General features: G+C 46.7%; 1 protein-coding gene across 1 annotated transcript in view; it reads left to right on the top strand.

Annotated features, from left to right (window-relative positions):
- The window catches only part of LOC149431346 (voltage-dependent calcium channel subunit alpha-2/delta-2-like), a gene marked incomplete at its 5' end in the record, with an annotated part of 141,622 nt that overhangs the window by 70,719 nt on the left and 46,251 nt on the right, over positions 1-24,652 (top strand). Inside the window, 7 exons of the mRNA XM_089665644.1 lie at positions 911-994; positions 1,391-1,465; positions 6,932-7,003; positions 7,413-7,484; positions 9,332-9,393; positions 16,928-17,004; positions 20,295-20,315. Coding sequence (XP_089521770.1) covers positions 911-994; positions 1,391-1,465; positions 6,932-7,003; positions 7,413-7,484; positions 9,332-9,393; positions 16,928-17,004; positions 20,295-20,315 — 463 coding nt within the window. The remainder of the gene's footprint in view (positions 1-910; positions 995-1,390; positions 1,466-6,931; positions 7,004-7,412; positions 7,485-9,331; positions 9,394-16,927; positions 17,005-20,294; positions 20,316-24,652) is intronic.

Here is a 24,652-nt window from a genome sequence, read left to right as displayed (position 1 = left end):
GCAATATGCCTCCCAATGACACCAATGATGGGGCACTATTCCTCCCACTGACACCAATGATGGGGCACTATTCCTCCCACTGACACCAATGATGGGGCACTATTCCTCCTACTCACACCAATGATGGGACACTATTCCTCCCACTGATACCAATGATGGGGCACTATTCCTCCCACTGACACCAATGATGGGGCAATATGCCTCCCAATGACACCAATGATGGGACACTATTCCTCCCACTGACACCAATGATGGGGCACTATTCCTTCCACTGATACCAATGATGGGGCATTATTCCTCCCACTGACACTAATGATGGGGCACTATTCCTCCCACTGATACCAATGATGGGGCACTATTCCTCCCACTGACACCAATGATGGAGCACTATTCCTCCCACTGACACCAATGATGGAGCACTATTCCTCCCACTGACACCAATGATGGGGCACTATTCCTCCCACTGACACCAATGATGGGGCACTATTCCTCCCACTGACACCAATGATGGGGCACTATTCCTCCCACTGACACTAATGATGGGGCACTATTCCTCCCACTGATACCAATGATGCGGCACTATTCCTTCCACTGACACCAATGATGGAGCACTATTCCTCCCACTGACACCAATGATGGGGCACTATTCCTCCCACTGACACCAATGATGGGGCACTATTCCTCCCACTGACTCCAATGATGGGGCACTATTCCTCCCACTGACACCAATGATGGGGCACTATTCCTCCCACTGACACCAATGATGGGGGGCTATTCCTCCCACTGACACCAATGATGGCAATAAAAGCTGCCAGAGGTTCTGACCCGTCACGCTCGACCCATAACTAAAAATAAAATCTTTAGAGACACCGGATGTCTGTTCAGCTCTTGATTTGTCTCCCACCTGCAGAGTCGGCAGAACCAGCTCATTCTCGGTGTGATGGGCATTGATGTGGCGCTGGAAGATATCCAGAAGCTGATGCCGAGATACAGCGTAAGTTCAGCCAAAGGACGCGCTGTTCTGGGATCTGAGGATTGGAGGGGAGGAGATTCAATGCCGGTTAATGTTTGGCTGGGGGACGGGGGATGGGGGACGGGGATGGGGTACAGGGGATGGGGGGACAGGGAATGGGGGACGGGGGATGGGGGGTCGGGGGATGGGGGGATGGGAGCAGGGGATGGGGGGACGGGGGATGGGGATGGGAGCAGGGGATGGGGGGACGGGGGATGGGGGACGGGATGGGGGGACGGGATGGGGGGATAGGGGGACGGGGGATGGGGGTGCCTGCGGCATTTATATGAATTGTATTTTATATTTAGTATTCTAATTATTATATATTGGAAGTTTCTCTCCCGGAACAAATCCAAACCACTTTGTTTCCCTCCTCAGTTGGGTGCCAATGGATACATGTTTGCCATCGATCTGAACGGATATGTTCTGCTCCACCCAAACCTGAAGCCACAAGTAAGACTCCTCGTCTCTGATTGGTAGACGTTAATTAATGTTCTTTTTCTTCTTTTTCTGGTGCAGTTTTCACTTTTCTTTAGTAATTATTGTAATGTGCCGGAAAGTCGTTTCTGATGGGACTTTTGCACCTTCCGCTCTTTCCGTTCCATATTTCCATCTACACTCACTGGCCCCTTTATGAGGTCCGCCTGTTCAATGGCTTGGTAACACAAACTGCTAATCAGCCAATCGCATGGCAGCAGCTCAATGCATTTAGGCATCTAGATGTGGTGAAGACGACTTGCTGAAGTTCAAACAGAATGGGGAAGAAAGGGGATTTAAGTGACTTTGAACGTGACATGGTTGCTGGTGCCAGACGGGCTGGTCTGAGTATTTCAAAAACTGCCGATCTCCTGGGATTTTCTTGCACAACCATCTCTAGAGTTTACAGAGAATGGTCCGAAAAAGAGAAAATATCCAGTGAGTGGCAGTTGTGTGGAGGAAAATGCCTTGTTGGTGTCAGAGGAGAATGGGCAGACGGGTTGGAGATGATAAAAAGGCAACAGTAACTCCAATACCCCCTCGTTACACCCAAGGTATGCAGAATACCATCTCTGAACGCAGAACACGTCCAACCTTGAAGCAGATGGTCTACAGCAGCAGAAGACCACACCGGGTGACACTCCTGTCAGCTAAAAATCGGAAACGGAGGCTGCAATTTGCACAGGATCACCAACATTGGACAATAGAAGACTGGAAAAACGTTGCCTGGTCTGATGGGTCTGGATTTCAGCTACAGCATTCAGATGGTAGGGTCAGAATTTTGCGTAAACAACATGAAAGCATGGATCCATCCTGCCTTGTATCAATAGTTCAGGCTGGTGGTGGTGTCATGGTGTGGTGGATCCATCCTGCCTTGTATCAATAGTTCAGGCTGGTGGTGGTGGTGTCATGGTGTGGTGGATCCATCATGCCTTGTATCAATAGTTCAGGCTGGTGGTGGTGGTGTCATGGATCCATCCTGCCTTGTATCAACGCTTCAGGCTGGTTGTGGTGGTGTCATGGTGTGGGGGATCCATCCTGCCTTGTATCAATGGTTCAGGATGGTGGTGGTGGTGTCATGGTGTGATGGATCCATCCTGCCTTGTATCAACGGCTCAGGCTGGTGGTGTCATGGTGAGGAGGATCCATCCTGCCTTGTATCAACGGTTCAGGCTGGTGGTGTCATGGTGTGGTGGACCCATCCTGCCTTGTATCAATAGTTCAGGCTGGTTGTGGTGGTGTCATGGTGTGGTGGACCCATCCTGCCTTGTATCAATAGTTCAGGCTGGTTGTGGTGGTGTCATGGATCCATCCTGCCTTGTATCAACGCTTCAGGCTGGTTGTGGTGGTGTCATGGTGTTGGGGATCCATCCTGCCTTGTATCAACGGTTCAGGCTGGTGGTGGTGTCATGGTGTGGGGGATCCATCCTGCCTTGTATCAACGGCTCAGGCTGGTGGTGTCATGGTGAGGAGGATCCATCCTGCCTTGTATCAACGCTTCAGGCTGGTTGTGGTGGTGTCATGGTGTGGGGGATCCATCCTGCCTTGTATCAACGGCTCAGGCTGGTGGTGTCATGGTGTGGTGGACCCATCCTGCCTTGTATCAATAGTTCAGGCTGGTTGTGGTGGTGTCATGGTGTGGTGGACCCATCCTGCCTTGTATCAATAGTTCAGGCTGGTTGTGGTGGTGTCATGGATCCATCCTGCCTTGTATCAACGCTTCAGGCTGGTTGTGGTGGTGTCATGGTGTGGGGGATCCATCCTGCCTTGTATCAACGGTTCAGGCTGGTGGTGGTGTCATGGTGTGGGGGATCCATCCTGCCTTGTATCAACGCTTCAGGCTGGTTGTGGTGGTGTCATGGTGTGGGGGATCCATCCTGCCTTGTATCAACGGCTCAGGCTGGTGGTGTCATGGTGAGGAGGATCCATCCTGCCTTGTATCAATGGTTCAGGCTGGTGGTGGTGATGTCTTGGTGTGGGGGGTATTTTGTTGGCACACTTTGGGCCCCTTAGTACCAATTGAGCATCGTTTAAACACCACGGCCTACCTGAGTATTGTTGCTGACCATGTCCATCCCTTAATGATTCCATTATCCCCATCTTCTGATGGCTGCTCCCAGCAGGATAATGCGCCGTGTCACAAAGCTCCAATCATCTCCAACATGAGAATGAGGTCACTGTCCTCAAATGGCCTCCACAGTCACCAGATCTCCATCCAATAGAGCACCCTTTGGGATGTGGTGGAACGGGAGATTCGCATCATGTGCACATCCATGTTAGGAATCTCCCGTTCCACAACATCCCAGAGGTGTTCTATTGGATGGAGATCTGGTGACTGTGGAGGCCATTGGAGTCCAGTGACCTCATTGTCATGTTTAAGAAACCATCTGGAGATGATTGGAGCCTTGTGACATGGAGCATTATCCTGCTGGGAGGAGCCATCAGAAGATGGGGACACTGGAGTCATAGAGGGGTGGACATGCCGACAAATCTGCAGCAACTGCGTGATGTCATCATGTCACTATGGACCAAAATCTCTGAGGAACGTTTCCAACGCCTTGTTGGATCTCTGCCACCAAGAATGAAGGCCAAAGGGGGTCCAACCCGGGACTAGCAGGGTGGACCTGATAAAGTGGCCGGTGAGTGTACATAGCTATGGGTTCTCCTTTGCTGTACGTCAGGGAGAGTGAGCAGCATCTGTGATGAGATAAGATCAGTTAGTCACCTAGGAGTTGATTCACTAAGAATGAGCTGAAGCTGTAGATGTTAGACACCAAATTACACCTAATTGACACAAATAAGACCTTCCCACGGTGAACGGAAGGTGAACACCGACTACAGAGGCTGATCAATCTGCACCGAGGGTGAGGAACAGAAGAGCACAGTCACCGTACAGCATTGTTAGAAGGAAGGAGAAGCTGCCCATGTAATACAAATTCTCACAAACATTTTAACCACTTTCTGTCCGGCCCATGTATATAAACAATGTTACTTTGTATCTCTCCATCTCCCGTCTGATCGATGTATATAAACAATGTTACTTTGTATCTCTCCATCTCCTGTCTGATCGATGTTTATAAACAATGTTACTTTGTATCTCTCTATCTCCCATCTAATCGAAGTTTATAAACAATGTTACTTTGTATCTCTCCATCTCCTGTCTGATTGATGTTTATAAACAATGTTACTTTGTATCTCTCCATCTCCTGTCTGATTGATGTTTATAAACAATGTTACTTTGTATCTCTCTATCTCCCGTCTGATCGATGTATATAAACAATGTTACTTTGTATCTCTATCTCCCGTCTGATCGATGTTTATAAACCATGTTACTTTGTATCTCTATCCCCCGTCTGATCGATGTTTATAAACAATGTTACTTTGTATCTCTCCATCTCCCGTCTGATCGATGTTTATAAACAATGTTACTTTGTATCTCTTCATCTCCTGTCTGATTGATGTTTATAAACAATGTTACTTTGTATCTCTTCATCTCCCTTCTGATCGATGTATATAAACAATGTTACTTTGTATCTCTCCATCTCCCGTCTGATCGATGTTTATAAACAATGTTACTTTGTATCTCTCCATCTCCCGTCTGATCGATGTTTATAAACAATGTTACTTTGTATCTCTCCATCTCCCGTCTGATCGATGTTTATAAACAATGTTACTTTGTATCTCTTCATCTCCTGTCTGATTGATGTTTATAAACAATGTTACTTTGTATCTCTTTATCTCCCGTCTGATCGATGTTTATAAACAATGTTACTTTGTATCTCTCTATCTCCCGTCTGATCGATGTTTATAAACAATGTTACTTTGTATCTCTCCATCCCCCGTCTGATCGATGTTTATAAACAATGTTACTTTGTATCTCTATCTCCCGTCTGATCGATGTTTATAAACAATGTTACTTTGTATCTCTTTATCTCCCGTCTGATCGATGTTTATAAACAATGTTACTTTGTATCTCTTCATCTCCTGTCTGATCGATGTTTATAAACAATGTTACTTTGTATCTCTTCATCTCCCGTCTGATCGATGTATATAAACAATGTTACTTTGTATCTTTCCATCTCCCGTCTGATTGATGTTTATAAACAATGTTACTTTGTATCTCTATCTCCCGTCTGATCGATGTTTATCAACAATGTTACTTTGTATCTCTCCGTCTCCCGTCTGATCGATGTTTATAAACAATGTTACTTTGTATCTCTATCTCCCGTCTGATCGATGTTTATAAACAATGTTACTTTGTATCTTTCCATCTCCCGTCTGATCGATGTTTATAAACAATGTTACTCTGTATCTCTCTATTTCTCATCTGAACTGTATCGATAAACACTGAAGCGTCTGTATGTAAACAGCAACATTCAGCTTAATATTCAGAGCTTTAAATTGCTGGACATTGGGGGAGGGGACATGGTGGAGTGGCTAAAGAACTGGATGTGCTGCACACATTCTGTGTACTTTTGGGTGTGTGTAGCACACTCAGTTCCTGTTACTCAGATAAGGTCCATGCTGTGATCCTGGGACATGGGGTCGATCCTGTGATCCTGGGACATGGGGTTGGTGCTGTGATCCTGGGACATGTGGTCGATCCTGTGATCCTGGGACATGGGGTCGATGCTGTGATCCCGGGACATGGGGTCGATCCTGTGATCCTGGGACATGGGGTCGATGCTGTGATCCCGGGACATTGGGTCGATCCTGTGATCCTGGGACATGGGGTCAATGCTGTGATCCCGGGACATGGGGTCGATCCTGTGATCCCGGGACATGGGGTCGATCCTGTGATCCCGGGACATTGGGTCGATCCTGTGATCCCGGGACATGGGGTCGATGCTGTGATCCCGGGACATGGGGTCGATCCTGTGATCCCGGGACATGGGGTCGATCCTGTGATCCCGGGACATGGGGTCGATGCTGTGATCCCGGAACATGGGGTCGATCCTGTGATCCCGGGACATGGGGTCGATCCTGTGATCCCGGGACATGGGGTCGATCCTGTGATCCCGGGACATGGGGTCGATCCTGTGATCCCGGGACATGGGGTCGATCCTGTGATCCCGGGACATGGGGTCGATCCTGTGATCCCGGGACATGGGGTCGATGCTGTGATCCCGGGACATGGGGTCGATCCTGTGATCCCGGGACATGGGGTCGATCCTGTGATCCCGGGACATTGGGTCGATCCTGTGATCCCGGGACATGGGGTCGATCCTGTGATCCCGGGACATGGGGTCGATCCTGTGGTCCTAGGACATTGCCGGCACAAGTGGGGCACAAGATGTGGGCGTGTCCCAGCAAATCCGGGACAGTATTCATGCATGTGATTGGGTATTTGGAGCGGGATGGTTTCTGGAAGAGGTTTCTCTTGAGTGATCTGCCTTTTGTACACTTCAGTTTAATTTGGACGGTTCCCTCCGATATTTGCAGGTCATCAACTTCCAGGAGCCGGTGACTCTGGACTTCCTGGACGCCGAGTTGGAGGATGAGAATAAGGAGGAGGTAAGTGTACGTTCCTTTATTCTCCTTTTTTATAAAATTGGCAACATACCTGCAGACCAGGAGGGACAACAACCAAAAATCGGTTCCAGAGTCCTATCACCATCCCCAATGCCAAGGGACAGCCCATGCATGAGAGTAGGTAAGCCATGCCAACCCCTTCCCCCACCAATGGGGTTCCAGACGGTCAACTGGGAAAACTGTCTTTGTACTCAGTGTAGTGCAGACTGCAGACTAGCGGATGAAAGCAAAGCAACGCTTACACTGGCCTGGGAACCCCGTGAGTTCTGTTGGTCTTCAGTTATGGTGGACTAGGTAGAGGTGAAGCTCTCGCTGTCCTTGCTGGTAGCCATCTTCATTGGTGGTTTTTTCCTTTGTGGTGACCGTTTCTCGTCTTTGTGTCTTTCATTAGATCCGACGGAGGATGATTGACGGGATGGAGGGACATCAGCTCATCCGAACCCTGGTGAAGTCCTTGGATGAGGTATAGCTGAGCTCTCTGGAGCTGTGATTGGTCTGTGGAGCACACCGTGCACATGGGCCCAGTGCCAGGACAAGGTCTTCTAGTGTCGAAGATGCCAACCACCCCCCCCAAAAAATAGATGAGCATTATGTATCGGCCAAAATCTCCTCCCTGCTGTCACTGCTCCTGTCAGCTTGTAGGTAGGAACCCTCCATGCAGTGCCCCCCACCTCATGTGATACCACTGTGCCCAGGGCAGCTGCCCCTCCTGCCCACCCCTTGTCCCGGACTTGGAGGGGGATGGGGCCAAAACCGTGACCCTTCTTGAACATCATAGAGGGGGCCTTCAGGACCTCTGAACATTATTTGTCCTCCAGCTATGAGCTATGAGCGGGGGATCTTCAGAAACGTCCACACACTTTGCAATCAGTGGAAATAGGAGACCTTTCAGTTGTAATGCAATGTGTGTGATGTGGGTGGACCTCCACAATGCCCAGAGCCGGTGCCCGCCACAATGCCCAGAGCCGGTGCCCGCCACAATGCCCAGAGTGGGTGACCTCCACAATGCCCAGAGCCAGTGCCCACCACAATGCCCAGAGTGGGTGACCTCCACAATGCCCGGAGCTGGTGACCTCCACAATGCCCAGAGCCAGTGCCCACCACAATGCCCAGAGCCAGTGCCCACCACAATGCCCAGAGCCAGTGCCCACCACAATGCCCAGAGCGGGTGACCACCACAATGCCCAGAGCGGGTGACCACCACAATGCCCAGAGCCAGTGCCCACCACAATGCCCAAAGCCAGTGCCCACCACAATGCCCAGAGCCAGTGCCCACCACAATGCCCAGAGCGGGTGACCACCACAATGCCCAGAGCGGGTGACCACCACAATGCCCAGAGCCAGTGCCCACCACAATGCCCAGAGCCAGTGCCCACCACAATGCCCAGAGCGGGTGACCACCACAATGCCCAGAGCCAGTGCCCACCACAATGCCCAGAGCGGGTGACCTCCACAATGCCCAGAGCCGGTGCCCACCACAATGCCCAGAGCGGGTGACCGCCACAATGCCCAAAGCCGGTGCCCACCACAATGCCCAGAGTGGGTGCCCACCACAATGCCCAGAGCTGGTGACCGCCACAATGCCCAGAGCGGGTGCCCACCACAATGCCCAGAGCGGGTGACCACCACAATGCCCAGAGCCAGTGCCCACCACAATGCCCAGAGCCAGTGCCCACCACAATGCCCAGAGCGGGTGACCACCACAATGCCCAGAGCCAGTGCCCACCACAATGCCCAGAGCGGGTGACCTCCACAATGCCCAGAGCCGGTGCCCACCACAATGCCCAGAGCGGGTGACCGCCACAATGCCCAAAGCCGGTGCCCACCACAATGCCCAGAGTGGGTGCCCACCACAATGCCCAGAGCCGGTGCCCTCCACAATGCCCAGAGCCGTTGCCCGCTACAATACCTAGAGCAGGTGCCCACTACAATGCCCAAAGCCAGTGCCCACTACAATGCCCAGAGCGGGTGCCCACTACAGTGCCCAGAGCGGGTGCCCGCCACAATGCCCAGAGCCGGTGCCCTCCACAATGCCCAGAGCCGGTACCTTCCACAATGCCCAGAGCCGGTGCCCTCCACAATGCCCAGAGCCGGTACCTTCCACAATTCCCAGAGCCGGTGCCCTCCACAATGCCCAGAGCAGGTGCCCTCCACAATGTCCAGAGTGGGTGCCCTCCACAATGCCCAGAGCCGGTGCCCTCCACAATGTCCAGAGTGGGTGCCCTCCACAATGCCCGGAGCCGGTGCCCACCACAATGCCCAGAGCCGGTATGTGTTCTCGATGCTATTTTCACGTATCTTCTTTTCCAGAGATACATCGATGAAGCTGACCGAACGTACACATATGCGCCAATTCACAGTACAAATTACAGGTAAGAAAGACGTCCGTCTCACGTATCGCTTGAAAGGATTCGCATTTCTGGGGAGTGTAGAGAATGACGCTCGCGGAGGGTCAAACCAATTTGGCGAGGCGTGTTGTATGCACGCCAGCATTTAGCTGCACTCCCAGAATCCTCCGCTGTCTGCGAGCTCTTGTATTTTACTGCCACCTTCTGGCCTATTGCTGGAACTGTCTCTAGTGGTGATCCAGTAGGCCAGAGGTGGTCAACTCATGAGGAATAGGGAGCCTCAGCTGTGGCCCCTGACAGCTGCAAGGGGCCACACCTAATCAGCTCTGGCTTCTAGCACATTGGGAGGCGTTGGCAGCCCATTCGTTTCAATAGGCTGCCTTAACGCAAATGAGGTAAATGAGCCCCTTAAACAGATTGGAAGTGACTTCTGAAGTCACCGGAACATGTTGAAGCTTCCAGGAGGTTTTACTAATCGGGTTTACGTCTACTAGATAGATTAAAATGGAACAAAGAATTGCCAAACGACCTCCGAAATAGCCGCACAAAGCAAATTACGGCGTATTTCAGCGCCTAAGAGACGCAGCTACCGCGTACCGCCAACCGTATTAATGAATGTGGGACGATATAGTGCCACTCAAAGGTAGAAGTGCAGTGCAGGGCCCAGGACTAGGGGTTCCGGCAGTGGAAGTATGAGACGCCGCTCGCCCAGCCCGATCCATGTAGGTGTATGTGGCAGCCTCAGCCAGCGCTGCTCCACTGACCACGCTAGACATGTGCAGTTCGTTTCGTGTCAGATCAAAATTCGGACAAATTTTCCATTACTCGGAGATTCAATAGTAATTAAATTAAGAGGTTCTGAAATCACGAAACAACTTTCGGCCGAAATTCAAATCGATTCCACTTCGAAATCAAATTTAAATTTGAAAGTCAATTTGAATTTGAAAACAAGAATAGAATAAAATAGAACAGAAAATAAAGAAATAGAAAAGAATAGAATAGAGAATAAAAGAATATAAAATAATAGAGGAAAAAAGAGCAGAATAGAAAATAAGAGAATAGAACAGAATACAGTAGAAAATAATAGAGTAAAACAGAACAAAACAGTATTGAAAATAAAGGCATAGAAAAGATTAGAATAGAAAATCAAAGAATAGAATAAAAAATAATAGTGTAAAACAGAGAAATAAGAATAAAAAAAAAAGGAATAGAACAGAATTCAGTAGAAAATATTTCAGTAAAACAACAAAACAGAATAGAAAATAATAAAATCCAATAGAATAGAAAATCAAAGATTAGAATAGAAAATAATAGAGTAAAACAGAGCAAAATAGAATAAAAAATAAAAGGAATGGAAAAAAATAGAATGCATTAGAATAGAAAATCAAAGAACAGAATAAAAAATATTCGAGTAAAATAGAGCAAAATAGAATAGAAAAGCTTAGAATAGAAAATCAAAGAATAGAATAAAAAATAATAAAGTAAAACAGGAAAATAGAATAAAAAATAAAGGACTAGAACATAATACAGCAGAAAATATTCAAGTAAAACAGAACAAAATAGAATAGAAAATAAAGGAATAGAAAAAAATAGAATGCATTAGAATAGAATAGAAAAATATTAGAATAGAAAATAAAAGAATAGAATAGAAAAGCTTAGAATAGAAAATCAAAGAATAGAATAAAAAATAATAAAGTAAAACAGAGGAAAATAGTATAGAAAATAAAGGAATAGAAAAATATAGAATCCATTAAAATGGAAAATCAAAGAATAGAACAGAAAATAATAGAGTAAAACAGCAAAAATTAGAACAAAAAATAAAGGAATAGAATCAATTAGAATAGAATAGAAAATATTAGAATAGAGAATCAAAGAATAGAATAGAATAGAATAGAAAAACAATAGAATAGAATATAACTGCCTTCCGAAAAGTCATATTTTAAGTAGAATGACTTTGAATTCGAACAGAATACATGAGAATAAAATATAAAATAAAATATAAAATAATAGAAAAGTACAGAATAGATTAGAAAAGAATAAAATACTTTACAAAACATTGTGAGCTGCGCTATGGTGAAGTGAGTCGTGATCAACGAAGGCACTGTGAAAATTCTGCTGAAATAGAAATTTCCAATATGGTCGCGCAACTCTTCCTATCGCCCGGTATACCTCCAGAAACACACGTGGATTGCGGATGATGGAATGTGGATGATGGATTGCGGATGATGGATTGCGGATGATGGAATGCGGATGATGGAATGCGGATGATGGATTGCGGATGATGGATTGCGGATGATGGATTGCGGGTGATGGAATGCGGATGATGGATTGCGGGTGATGGAATGCGGATGATGGATTGCGGATGATGGATTGCGGATGATGGAATGCGGATGATGGATTGCGGATGATGGATTGCGGATGATGGATTGCGGATGATGGAATGCGGATGATGGATTGCGGATGATGGATTGCGGATGATGGATTGCGGATGACGGATTGCGGGTGATGGAATGCGGATGATGGAATGCGGATGATGGATTGCGGATGATGGAATGCGGATGATGGATTGCGGATGATGGATTGCGGATGATGGAATGCGGATGATGGAATGCGGATGATGGAATGCGGATGATGGATTGCGGATGATGGATTGCGGATGATGGATTGCGGATGATGGAATGCGGATGATGGATTGCGGATGATGGAATGCGGATGACGGATTGCGGATGACGGAATGTGGATGATGGAATGCGGATGATGGATTGCGGATGACGGATTGCGGATGGTGGATTGCGGATGGTGGATTGCGGATGATGGACTGCGGATGATGGACTGCGGATGGTGGATTGCGGATGATGGAATGCGGATGATGGACTGCGGATGGTGGATTACGGATTGCGGATGACGGATTGCGGATGACGGATTGCGGATGACGGATTGCGGATGATGGATTGCGGATGATGGATTGCGGGTGATGGATTGCGGATGACGGATTGCGGATGACGGATTGCGGATGACGGATTGCGGGTGATGGATTGCGGATGACGGATTGCGGATGACGGATTGCAGATGACGGATTGGGGATGATGGATTGCGACGTTAGAAATATTTCCGAATCCGTTGGAATAATTTTCGAAATTTCAAATTCAGATGAATTTGAATAAACTAAACGAATTCCAAAAAAGGAATTAAACGAATTTACTAATCGAACGAAACGAAATGAGTCAAGGAAACGAGACAAAGTTTTTCATTGTGCACATGTCTAGACTTTGCCGCCTGATGCGTTTCGCCCCGCCCACCGGAGGATTGGTTATAGAGGTCTATGAATGAGCCCTGGTGGGCGGGACAAAACGCGTCCTGTCGGGGTCAGTGGAGCAGCGCTGGCTGAGGCCGTCGCATACACCTACGTGGATCGGGGCTGGGAGAGCGGCGACTCGTACCTCCATAATAAGTGGCTGTAGATGGCTGGGTGTAGGTTGCCTGCGCATTCATGGGGCGCCCGACCCTAGATGCGCACACTCTGTGCCCATGTGTGGCTGGGCAGAGGAGATCAGTTACTTCATTCTACTGCTGATCTCTCATGTACAGACTAATGTGGCACCAAGGGATCTATTTATAAATCGCTCGTTGGACGAACGTCGCGGCTGAACGCATTTTTCCCATAATTTCTGCAATAGATGAATTCCTTCGATCATCAGCTCCACCTAGTGGCCAAAAATGTGCTTCATTTTTTTTTCTTATTGAGGTATTTCAAGAAAACTATTACCGTGCTTCGGCCACCAGATGGAGCTGACGATCGCAGGAAATATTCTATTGGGGGAGGGGATTTGTCCGGCCTGCATGGAATGTGTGTTCGTCCAGCTGATGTTTTATCATTTGACCCCAGAGGGAATAATCGAAGATTTGAATTGTGTGGATCTCACGCGTAGCTCCATCATGGATGTCGTCATTTATTAGTGATTTATAATATTTAGGTGTGGCCCCTCCCCCGACGCTTTACAGGGACCCTGTCATCAAAACTGAAATTCGTTTTCTGATGGAGCTGTAATCAGCGCTGGTCATTCCTGCCTTCTTGTTCAGCTCTGGACTCTGCAGATGATTATATCCAAGGGCCGCAGGCGTGGGAATTTATTATTACTCTGTTACAGGGGTCTCCAAACTGTGGCCCTTTACTTGTCTTTATCCGGCCCTTGGGGCGCTATTCCTCCCACTGACACCAATAGTGGGGGCGCTATTCCTCTCACTGACACCAATGATGGGGCACTATTCCTCCCACTGACACCAATGATGGGCACTATTCCTCCCACTGACACCAATGATGAGACACTATTCCTCCCACTGACACCAATGATGGGCACTATTCCTCCCACTGACACCAATGATGGCGCACTATTCCTCCCACTGACACCAATGATGGGCACTATTCCTCCCACTGACACCAATGATGGGGCACTATTCCTCCCACTGACACCAATGATGAGACACTATTCCTCCCACTGACACCAATGATGGGCACTATTCCTCCCACTGACACCAATGATGGGCACTATTCCTCCCACTGACACCAATGATGGGGCACTATTCCTCCCACTGACACCAATGATGGGGCACTATTCCTCCCACTGACACCAATGATGGGGCACTATTCCTCCCACTGACACCAATGATGGGGCACTATTCCTCCCCCTGACACCAATGATGGGGCACTATTCCTCCCACTGACACCAATGATGGGGCACTATTCCTCCACTGACACCAATGATGGGGCACTATTCCTCCCACTGACACCAATGATGGGGCACTATTCCTCCCACTGACACCAATGATGGGGCACTATTCCTCCACTGACACCAATGATGGGGCACTATTCCTCCCACTGACACCAATGATGAGGCACTATTCCTCCCACTGACACCAATTATGGGACACTATTCCTCCCACTGATACCAATGATGGGGCACTATTCCTCCCACTGACACCATTGATGGGGCACTATTCCTCCCACTGACACCAATGATGTGGCACTATTCCTCCCACTGATACCAATGATGGGGCACTATTCCTCCTACTGACACCAATGATTGGGCACTATTCCTCCCACTGACACCAATGATGGGGCACTATTCCTCCCACTGACACCAATGATGGGGCACTATTCCTCCCACTGACACCAATGATGGGGCACTATTCCTCCCACTGACACCAATGATGGGGCACTATTCCTCCCACTGACACCAATGATGGGGCACTATTCCTCCCACTGACACCAATTATGGGACACTATTCCTCCCACTGATACCAATGATGGGGCACTATTCCTCCCACTGACACCATTGATGGGGCACTATTCCTCCCACTGACACCAATGATGGGGCACTATTCCTCCCACTGACACCAATGATGGGGCACTATTCCTCCTACTGACACCAATGATGGGGCACTATTCCTCCCACTGACACCAATGATGGGGCACTATTCCTCCCACTGACACCAATGATGGGCACTATTCCTCCCACTGACACCAATGATGGGGCACTATTCCTCCCACTGACACCAATGATGGGGCACTATTCCTCCCACTGACACCAATGATGGGGCACTATTCCTCCCACTGACACCAATGATGGGGCACTATTCCTCCCACTGACACCAATGATGGGGCACTATTCCTCCCACTGACACCAATGATGGGGCACTATTCCTCCCACTGATACCAATGATGGGGCACTATTCCTCCCACTGACACCAATGATGGGGCACTATTCCTCCCACTGACACCAATTATGGGGCACTATTCCTCCCACTGACACCAATTATGGGGCACTATTCCTCCCACTGACACCAAAGATAAGACATTGTTTACTCTCACTGGACTCGAGGACATTTTCTACTCCCACTGGCACTAGTCCGGCCCCCCTAAATTTTGAGGACAGTGAAATGGCCCTTTGTTTAGAAAGTTTGGAGACCCTGATCTATAATATTCATCCAGACGCCAATAATTCTTTCCTATTAGTGAACTGCTGAAGAGCTCTTTTTCTTAGGATGTACTTCAGAGAGATATTCGTCCTGTGACACGGCATGTACATTCGTTCTGTGCAAATGGGGGGGGGGGCGAAATCAATTAATATTCTCCTTTCTTACCGGGTCGAATGTTATTCATTCATAGCAAAAGAGTGGTTTGGGAAAATACAGCCTTAAGGCCACTAGATGGCGCCGACAGTCATAGCAAAGAATTGTTTATTTCTTGTGATCGTCAGCTCCATCTAGTGGCCATAAAGTGGTATTTTCCTGATTCACCCTATTCTGCATGAGGGATCAACATTCGAGGTGGAGGGAAAATAACCTAGTGACATCCTGTGATGCCTCCAGAATGAATGTACGTGCGGTGTCACGGGACGAATCGCCTGTCGGAATAGTCTGCAGAGAACGGCGAATATCTGTGAGCTGGAGATTGTTACATTCGCTCTGCTTGCCGTGACTTGTACCCTCAGGTTTTCTATATAGTTGTCGGTGAATTCTCCATCTGCTGAGTCCACTGTGGCGGAGGACATTAGTATTGGGTATTTGATGAGGAGGAGGATGATGATGATGAGGATTCAAAAACAAAAGACACTTATGAAGTGCAATTCTGACAGGGTCCCTTTAAACCTGTGGGGGAGGGGCAGTGTGAGTTGTGTCTGTGTATGTGTACTGTAATTGGCTGCTAAGCTGTGAACAGATAGTAATGGAATTCTCCTTCTCCTCTCATCCCTTCCTGACATCACCGACCCTCCCCAACCCTCCCACATCCTCATCACCACTCTGCTGTCTTCCTCATCCCTACTCTTCTCTGTCCTCCTCATCCCTACTCTTCTCTGTCCTTCTTTCACCTCTCACATGTCTTTCTTTCTTTCTTTCTCCTCCTCACCTTTCTCCATCTTCCTTCCTTCTCCCCCCCCCTTTCATTTTTCTCTTTTTTTACTCCTTTTTCCTTTCCTTTCCTTTCTCCTTTCCTTTCCTTTCCCATTTCCTTTCCTTTCTCCTCTTTCCTTCCTTTCCTTTCCCCTTTCCTTTCCTTTCCTTTCCCATTTCCTTTCTCCTTTCCCTTTTCCTTTCCTTTCCCTTTCCTTTCCCCTTTCCTTTCCCCTTTCCTTTCTCCTTTCCTTTCCTTTCTCCTTTCCTTTCCTTTCTCCTTTTCTTTCCTTTCCCCTTTCCTTTCTCCTTTCCTTTCTCCTTTCCCTTTTCCTTTCCCTTTCCTTTCCTTTCTCCTTTCCTTTCTCCTTTCCTTTCTCCTCTTTCCTTTTCTTTCCTTTCCCCTTTCCTTTCTCCTTTCCCTTTTCCTTTCCTTTCCCTTTCCTTTCCCCTTTCCTTTCCCTTTCCTTTCCCCTTTCCTTTCTCCTTTCCTTTCCTTTCTCCTTTCCTTTCCTTTCCTTTCCTTTCTCCTTTCCTTTCCTTTCCTTTCTCCTCTTTCCTTTTCTTTCTTTTCTCGTTTCCTTCTTCTCTCACCCCTTCTCCCCCTTCCCCATCTCTCCGTTTTTTTCTCCCACGCTCTCTTCTCTCTCTCTGGTGTTCCTGGCAGCCTGGGTCTGGTTTTACCTCTGTACAGCTCCTACTACCTGCGTGCTAATCTCAGTGATCAGATCCTCCAGGTGCAGTGTAAGTTCCCTTTTGCTTGTGTGTCCCCTGACTAGCCCCCTTTTCCTGTCCCCCTGGCTCATGCCTGCCCCCTGCCATCCCCCAGGTTTGTCATTGTTTAGCGGGGAGGGATATGTCTGGGGTGAGGGCAGAAGTTGGCGCAGCATGCAGAGCCTGGCAGACATTCGCTGCCTGGGAGGTGTGCATGAGACTTCTCCTTTCATCGGAATCATGATGAGTGTCTTTCAGTTTGATTCATTCAGATTAATCTCTGGATCAGATGCTGCTCCTGTCTCTTCCTTCTGCTGATCTCTTCCTTCTGCTGATCTCTTCCTGTCTCTTCCTTCTGCTGATCTCTTCCTGTCTCTTCCTTCTGCTGATCTCTTCCTGTCTCTTCCTTCTGCTGATCTTTTCGTTTCTCTAGACTTTATCTACTTATCTAATCTCTCTTTACACCTCTTCACTCTCCTTCTCTCGCCACTCTTCCTGCCCCTTTCCTTTTGCTGCCTCCCCTTCCCCCTCCTCCCACTTCCGGTCTCTTCTCCCTTCCTTCCTCTGCTCTGTCCCTCTCTCTCCTCTTCCTGTCTGTCCAATCTTTACGCCTCTTTCCTCCTCCTGTTTCTTGCCTCTCCCTTTCTATTCTCCCATCCTGCCTGTCCACTCTGCCAGCCTCTTTCTTCTTACTACCTCTGCCCACTTCCTGTTCCTTCTCTTTTCCTGCCTCTTTCCTCTTCCTCCTAGTCTTCTCTTCCTTCCCATTTTCTTTGTGCCTCCTGCTTTCTTTTTGACCTTCGTTCCCCCTTTTCCTTCCTCTGCCCTTTTGCTGCCTCTTCCCTTTTCTTGCCTCTTCCTTCTTCTTGTCTCTTCCTGCCTCTTTTCTCTTTTTGCCTCTTCCTTCTTCTTCTTCTTGTCTCTTCCTGCCCCTTCCCTCTTTCTGCCTCTTCCCTTTTCTTGCCTCTTCCTTCTTCTTCTTGTCTCTTCCTGCCTCTTCCCTCTTCTTGCCTCTTCCTTCTTCTTCTTGTCTCTTCCTGCCTCTTCCCTCTTCTTGGCTCTTCCTTCTTTCTTTTTGTCTCTTCCTGCCCCTTCCCTCTTTCTGCCTCTTCTTTCTTTTTGTCTCTTCCTGCCTCTTCCCTCTTCTTGCCTCTTCCCACTTCCTGCCTCTTCCCTCTTCCTGCCTCTTCCCTCTTCTCTCTTCCTGCCTTTCCCTCCTCTCTCTTTCTGCCTCTTCCCTCTTCTCTCTTTTTACCTCTTTCCTCTTCCCTCTTCCTGTCTCTTCCCTCTTCCTGCCTCTTCCCTCTTCTTGCCTCTTCCTTCTTCTTGTCTCTTCCTTCCTTTTCCCTTCCCTCTTCTCTCTTCCTGCCTTTTCCCTCTTCCTGATTCTTCCCACTTCCTGCCTATTCTTGCCTTTTCTCTCCTCTCTCTTTCTGCCTCTTCCCTCTTTTTACCTCTTTCCTCTTCCCACTTCCTGCCTCTTCTCTTTTCCCTCTTTCTGCCTCTTCCCTCTTCTCTCTTCCTCCCTCTTCTCTCTTCCTGCCTCTTCTCTCTTCAGTCTTTCTGCCTCTTCCCTCTTTTCTCTTCCTGCCTCTTCTCTCTTCAGTCTTTCTGCCTCTTCCCTCTTTTCTCTTCCTGCCTCTTCTCTCTTCCTGCCTCTTCTCTCTTCAGTCTTTCTGCCTCTTCCCTCTTTTCTCTTCCTGCCTCTTCCCTCTCATCCATTCTATCTTGCTGTCTCCCCTCACTTCCTTTCTCCTCTTCTCATCCTACCTCTATTTCCACTTTTTCATTTCTCCTTTCTGTCTCTTCTCCTATCATTCTCTTTCCTCTTCCTTCCTCTGATTACTGTTTCTCTGACAAACATATTTGCATTATTTCTTTTTTCTTATCTTTTTTTATTTTCTTCTTCTGTAACTCACTTATTTTCCTTTTGTTCATTTTCTTGCTTCACTTCTTCCATTCTCAAGTGTATCTAAAGCCAAATCTCTTTTTTATATCTTTGGATGGTCTATGAAGAGTTAAACCCCCTGTCAGGTTCTTCTGGCTGGCTGTGTCCCCGCTGGGTGGATTCACCTTCTCTTTTTGTTTTGTCACCATTAACACCAACACAGAAAGTGGTAGAAAATCCAGATGTCACTGGAAATCATCAGAGGAAATGCTCCAATGGGGACGCTCGTTCTGGGGGCAGCTGAGATTTCTTTTCACTTTGTGTTTTGTCTCCAGTACAGGAAGTTAAAGGAAATCTCCCAAATAAACCTGAGATGGGTTTTAACCAAAGTCTACACAAAATGTAAAAAAAAGAAGTTTTGGCTTGATATGCAGATTTTATATACACATCTTATCTTTTTATTTCATTTCCTTTTCTCTGTTTTCACTTTCTTTCTGCCTTTATACAGATCTTCCTTTTTCCTGGTTTCCTTCCTTCCCTTTTTTCTTCACTTCTTTTTCCTTCCTTTTGTTTTCCTTTCCTTCATTCCTTCACTTCTTTTTTCCCTCTTCTTTCCTAACTCTTTTCCTTCTTCCTTCACTTCATTTTTCTGCCTTTTCTTTCTTTATTCCTTCCTTTCTTTTTTCATTTCTTTCTTTTTTCCTTCCCATCTGTCATCACTTTACTCTCCCTTTCCTTCTTTCCCTTCTTGCATTCATTCCTTCTTCCCTTTTCTTCTGCTCTCCTTTCTTTTCCTTTCTCTGCATTCTTTTACTTGTTCCTTTCTTTCTCCTCCTTTCTGATTTGCTTCTTTTTCCTTCCTTCCTTCCTTCCTTCCTTCCTTCCTTCCTTCCTTCCTTCCTTCCTTCCTTCCTTCCTTCCTTCCTCTCTTTTATTCTCTTTTCCTCTCCTTTATTGTCTCTCCACTATATGTATCTTTTTATTCCTCTCTTCTTTTCTGTCATTTTTTCTCTCTCCCTCTATCCATGTATTTCTTTCTCCTTTTCTCTCATTCTTTCCATCTCTCTCTTTCTCTTTTTCTCTCTCCCTCTATGTATCTCTTTCGCTCTCTTTTTTCTTTTCTCTATTTCTTGCTCTCTTTCTCTCTTTCTTTCTTTCTCTCTTTCTTTCTCTCTTTCTTTCCTTCTCTCTCTCTCTTTCTTTTCTTGCCATTTCTCGTTTGCTGCTTATGTTTCATGGTGTTTCTTGCAAGATTTATTTTCTATTCAGTTTTTGGTTTTCAGTACAATTATGAAATACAATATTTTTATTCAATCCGCTCTTGAATAAAATATTGTTTGTAATGGCTCCTCCTTTCCACCCGTTCCTCCTTTTTTCTTTTGTGTTCTTTTTCTTTGTGTTGTTTTTCTGGCTCTCTGGTGGATTTTCACAGATCCAAACAAGAAAACTAAGGGCAAGTATAATCCAGCAATAGATCTTCCTGCCCCCTCACAACCTACCACCACCCGCCTGCCTGCCCACCCGCCCGTCACCCTGCCCGTAATGCCTACTACCACCTCACAGATCCTGTCACTCCTCCTCCTGTCTGTACCCCTCTGTCACCTCCTCGGAGGACCCCCCCCCCCTGTGTTATCACCATGTGGGATAAAGTGGGACCCCTTCATCACTTTCACACTCCTTCCCTTCCCTGTTCCTGCCTTCTCTGATCCCCTCAATGAAAGACGGTCTCCAGAGGAGCCACCAGAAGCGGTGTATATATATATCAACCAAATATATATATATTTTTTTTATATCTTAAGTGTGCGTGTGTACATGACAATGGCTGGTTTGTACGCCCTGCGCTACTATGGTAATTAAGGGGTTAAATCAGACAAGTAATGTGGTATCCTCCTCTGTGTTCCTATGTCTCCCGTCCTGCAAAAAACTTTGTCTCCCTTCCCTTTACCTTCCCACCTTTATGTCATTTTCTTTATTTTTTATCCTTTTGTATCTTCTTCCCCTTTTACTTTGGTTTTCTCCTAGTGCCCGAAATCCTTCGACCCCATGTCTTCCAGATTCCCAAATTCTTCCGTTCTTTCCATTCTAATCTCCTCCTTAAGTCCTCATTCCCTTGTGTGTTCCAAATTCCCAACTTGTGTGTGCTAACCCCCCAAATTCCCCATTCCCTTCCCTCTTACTACTCATGTTCCTAACGTGTTCCCAACTTGTATGTGTGCTAACACCCCAAGCTGCTCCATTCCCTTCTCGCTTTCTACTCACGTTCTTTATACCCGATGTGTTTTAATTCCCCACCTTCTGTATGTTCTCCAACCCAAAGTTCTCCATTTCTTTCCTTCTTACTACTCAAGTTCCTAATACCCAATCTATTCGAAATTGCCAACTTGTATGTGCTAACACCCCAAAGTTCTCAATTCCTTTCTCACGTTCCACTCAAACTCATAATACCCGATGTGTTTCAGATTCCCAACTTGTATGTTCTAACATCCCAAAACTCCAAATACCCGATGTGTTCCAAATTGACAACTGTGTATGCTAACTCCCCAAAGCTCTCCAATCCCATTCCTCTTACTGCTCAAGTTCCTAATACCCAATCTATTCCAAATTCCCAACTTGTGTGTGCTAACACCCCAAAGCTCTCCAATCCCATTCCTCGTACTACTCAAGTTCCTACTACCCAATCTATTCCAAATTCCCAACTTGTGTGTGCTAACACCCCGATATTCTCAATTCTTTTCTCACGTTCCACTCAAACTCATAATACCCGATGTGTTTCAGATTCCCAACTTGTGTGTCCTAGCACACCAAAGTGCTTTAATCCCTTTTCTCTTACTTCTCAAATTCACAATACTTGATATGTTTCCAATTTCCAACTTGTATGTTCTAATAATCCAAAACTCCAAATACCCGATGTGTTCCAAATTGACAACTTTGTGTTCTAACTCCCGAAAGCGCGACAATCCCATTCCTCTTACTGCTCAAGTTCCTACTACCCAATCTATTCCAAATTCCCATCTTGTGTGTGCTAACTCCCCAAAGCTCTCCAATCCCATTCCTCTTACTGCTCAAGTTCCTACTACCCAATCTGTTCCAAATTCCCAACTTGTGTGTGCTAACACCCCGATGTTCTCAATTCCTTTCTCACGTTCCACTCAAACTCATAATACCCGATGTGTTTCAGATTCCCAACTTGTATGTTCTAACATCCCAAAACTCCAAATACCCGATGTGTTCCAAATTGACAACTGTGTATGCTAACTCCCCAAAGCTCTCCAATCCCATTCCTCTTACTGCTCAAGTTCCTAATACCCAATCTATTCCAAATTCCCAACTTGTGTGTGCTAACACCCCAAAGCTCTCCAATCCCATTCCTCGTACTACTCAAGTTCCTACTACCCAATCTATTCCAAATTCCCAACTTGTGTGTGCTAACACCCCGATATTCTCAATTCTTTTCTCATGTTCCACTCAAACTCATAATACCCGATGTGTTTCAGATTCCCAACTTGTGTGTCCTAGCACACCAAAGTGCTTTAATCCCTTTTCTCTTACTTCTCAAATTCACAATACTTGATATGTTTCCAATTTCCAACTTGTATGTTCTAACAATCCAAAACTCCAAATACCCGATGTGTTCCAAATTGACAACTGTGTGTTCTAACTCCCCAAAGCGCGACAATCCCATTCCTCTTACTACTCAGGTTCCTAATACCCAATCTATTCCAAATTCACAAATTGTGTGTGCTAACTCCCCAAAGTGTCCTTTCTCTTCCCTTCTACAACTCAGGTTCCCACTGCTCATTGTGTTCCAAATGACTAAGTTGTGTGTGCTAACACCTCAACCTGCTCCCTTCCCTTCTATTACTGAATTTCCCAGTACCTGATGTTTTCCAAATTCACAAATTGTGTGTGCTAACATCATAAAGTGCTCTTCCAACCGCTACTCAGGTTCCGAATACCCGATATGTTCCATATTCCCAACTTGTACGTGTTAACACCCCATAGTGCTCCCTCCATTTCCCAAGTGCTTGATTCTCTTCCCAACTCAAATTCATAATGCCCAATGTGTTTCAAAATCCCAACTTGTATAATCTTACACCCCAAAGTTTCAAATACCCAATGTGTTCCAGATTAACAGCTTGTGTGTTGTGTGTGCTAACTCCCCAAAGTGCTTCACTCTCTTCCCTCCTATTACCCGTGTTCCCAGCACCAGATGTGTTCCAAATTAACAACTCGTTTGTTCTAACACCCCAAAGTGCTCCGTTTTCTTCCCATATACTACTCAAGTTCCTACCACCCAAAGTGCTCCAAATTTCCAACTTGTATCTACCAACACTCCAAAGTGCTCCACTCTCTTTCCACATACTTCTCAAGTTCCTAATACCTGATGTGTTCCAAATTTCGAACTTGTGCTTGCTAACACCCCAAAATGCTTCACTCTCTTCCCATGTACTACTCATGTTCCTAATGCCCGATGTGTTCCACATTCCCAAATTGTGCGTGCTAACACCTCATAGTGGTCCATTCTATTCCCTCTTACTACTCGAATTCATGATGCCCAATGTGTTTCAAATTCACAACTTGTGTGTGCTAACACCCAAAGTGATTCACTGTCTTCCGTCCTACTACTCAGGTTCCCAGTACCAGATGTGTCCCAAATTCCCAACTTGTTTGTGCTAACACCCCAAATTGCTCCATTCTCTTCCCACATACTGCTCACGTTCCTAACATTCAATGTGATCCAAATTCCCAGCTTGTATCTACCAACACCCCAAAGTGCTCCACTCTCTTTCCATGTACTACTCAAGTTCCTACTACCCGATGTGTTCCAAATTTACAATTTGTGTGTGCTAACACCCCTTAGTGCTCCATTCCATTTCCTCTTACTACTCTAATTCATAATACCCAGATGTGTTCCAAATTCCCAGCTCGTTTGTGCTAACACCGCAAAGTGCTCCGTTCTCTTCCCACATACTTCTCAAGTTCCTAACACCCGATGTGCTCCGAATTCCCAACTTGTATCTATCAACACCCCGAAGTACTTCATTCTTTTCCCTCTTACTACTCAAGTTCCTAATACCCCAAGTTCCACTTTTCTAGCTTCTTCTCTCACCTTCCCAGAGCCACCCCCCATCTTCTCTGTTTTCATCTTCTCTTGGTACCCATCTCTTTTCCCTTCATCCTTGGTTTCTGAGTTTACTCTTTTCCTGCATGCCAGATTTCCTCTCTGGCTTCCCACAAATCCTCCGACTTAATCCCCCCTTGTACCTTTTATACTCCTAACTAACAAGACGTTGTCCCTTTGTGTTCCATTTTCCTATCTTGGTGTGGTGGCCTGGTGTTGATCTTCTCTGGTCTCAGGATTTTATCTTTCTTCTTGAGTAGCCTTCTTTCCTTCATTCTTGTCATCATTTTTGTTCCAGTTGATACTGTATCCTAACCTTTCAGAAATACTCTTTCCTTTTTATACATTTGATGATCCAACAATCCATCCTTCTTGTGTGTCCAAACTCTTGATTCCTCACCAGATGATGAATCACGGGTCCTCCCCTTGTATCCTATGACCCATTATTGTCACACAAGGTCCTCTTGAACATCTTATCCTTAAATAGGTGCTTCTGCACACCTCTACTATTTGGTTTTTTTTTTTTGGGGGGGGGGGGGGGGCAGCTCCATAATCTGTAGCAGCTGGTAGTGTCAACCGTAACAATATGTGTCACTGATCCTAACATAATATATGCCTAAATCCAGGGCAGGCAGCAGGAGAGCTGTCAGCATAGTCAGCACACCACT

Source organism: Staurois parvus, unplaced genomic scaffold, assembly GCF_062004578.1.
Source record: "Staurois parvus isolate SC_StPar_1 unplaced genomic scaffold, SC_StPar_1.0 ptg002284l, whole genome shotgun sequence".
In the NCBI taxonomy this organism is placed as follows: Eukaryota; Metazoa; Chordata; class Amphibia; order Anura; family Ranidae; genus Staurois; species Staurois parvus.
This window is presented reverse-complemented; position numbering and strand designations above follow the sequence as displayed.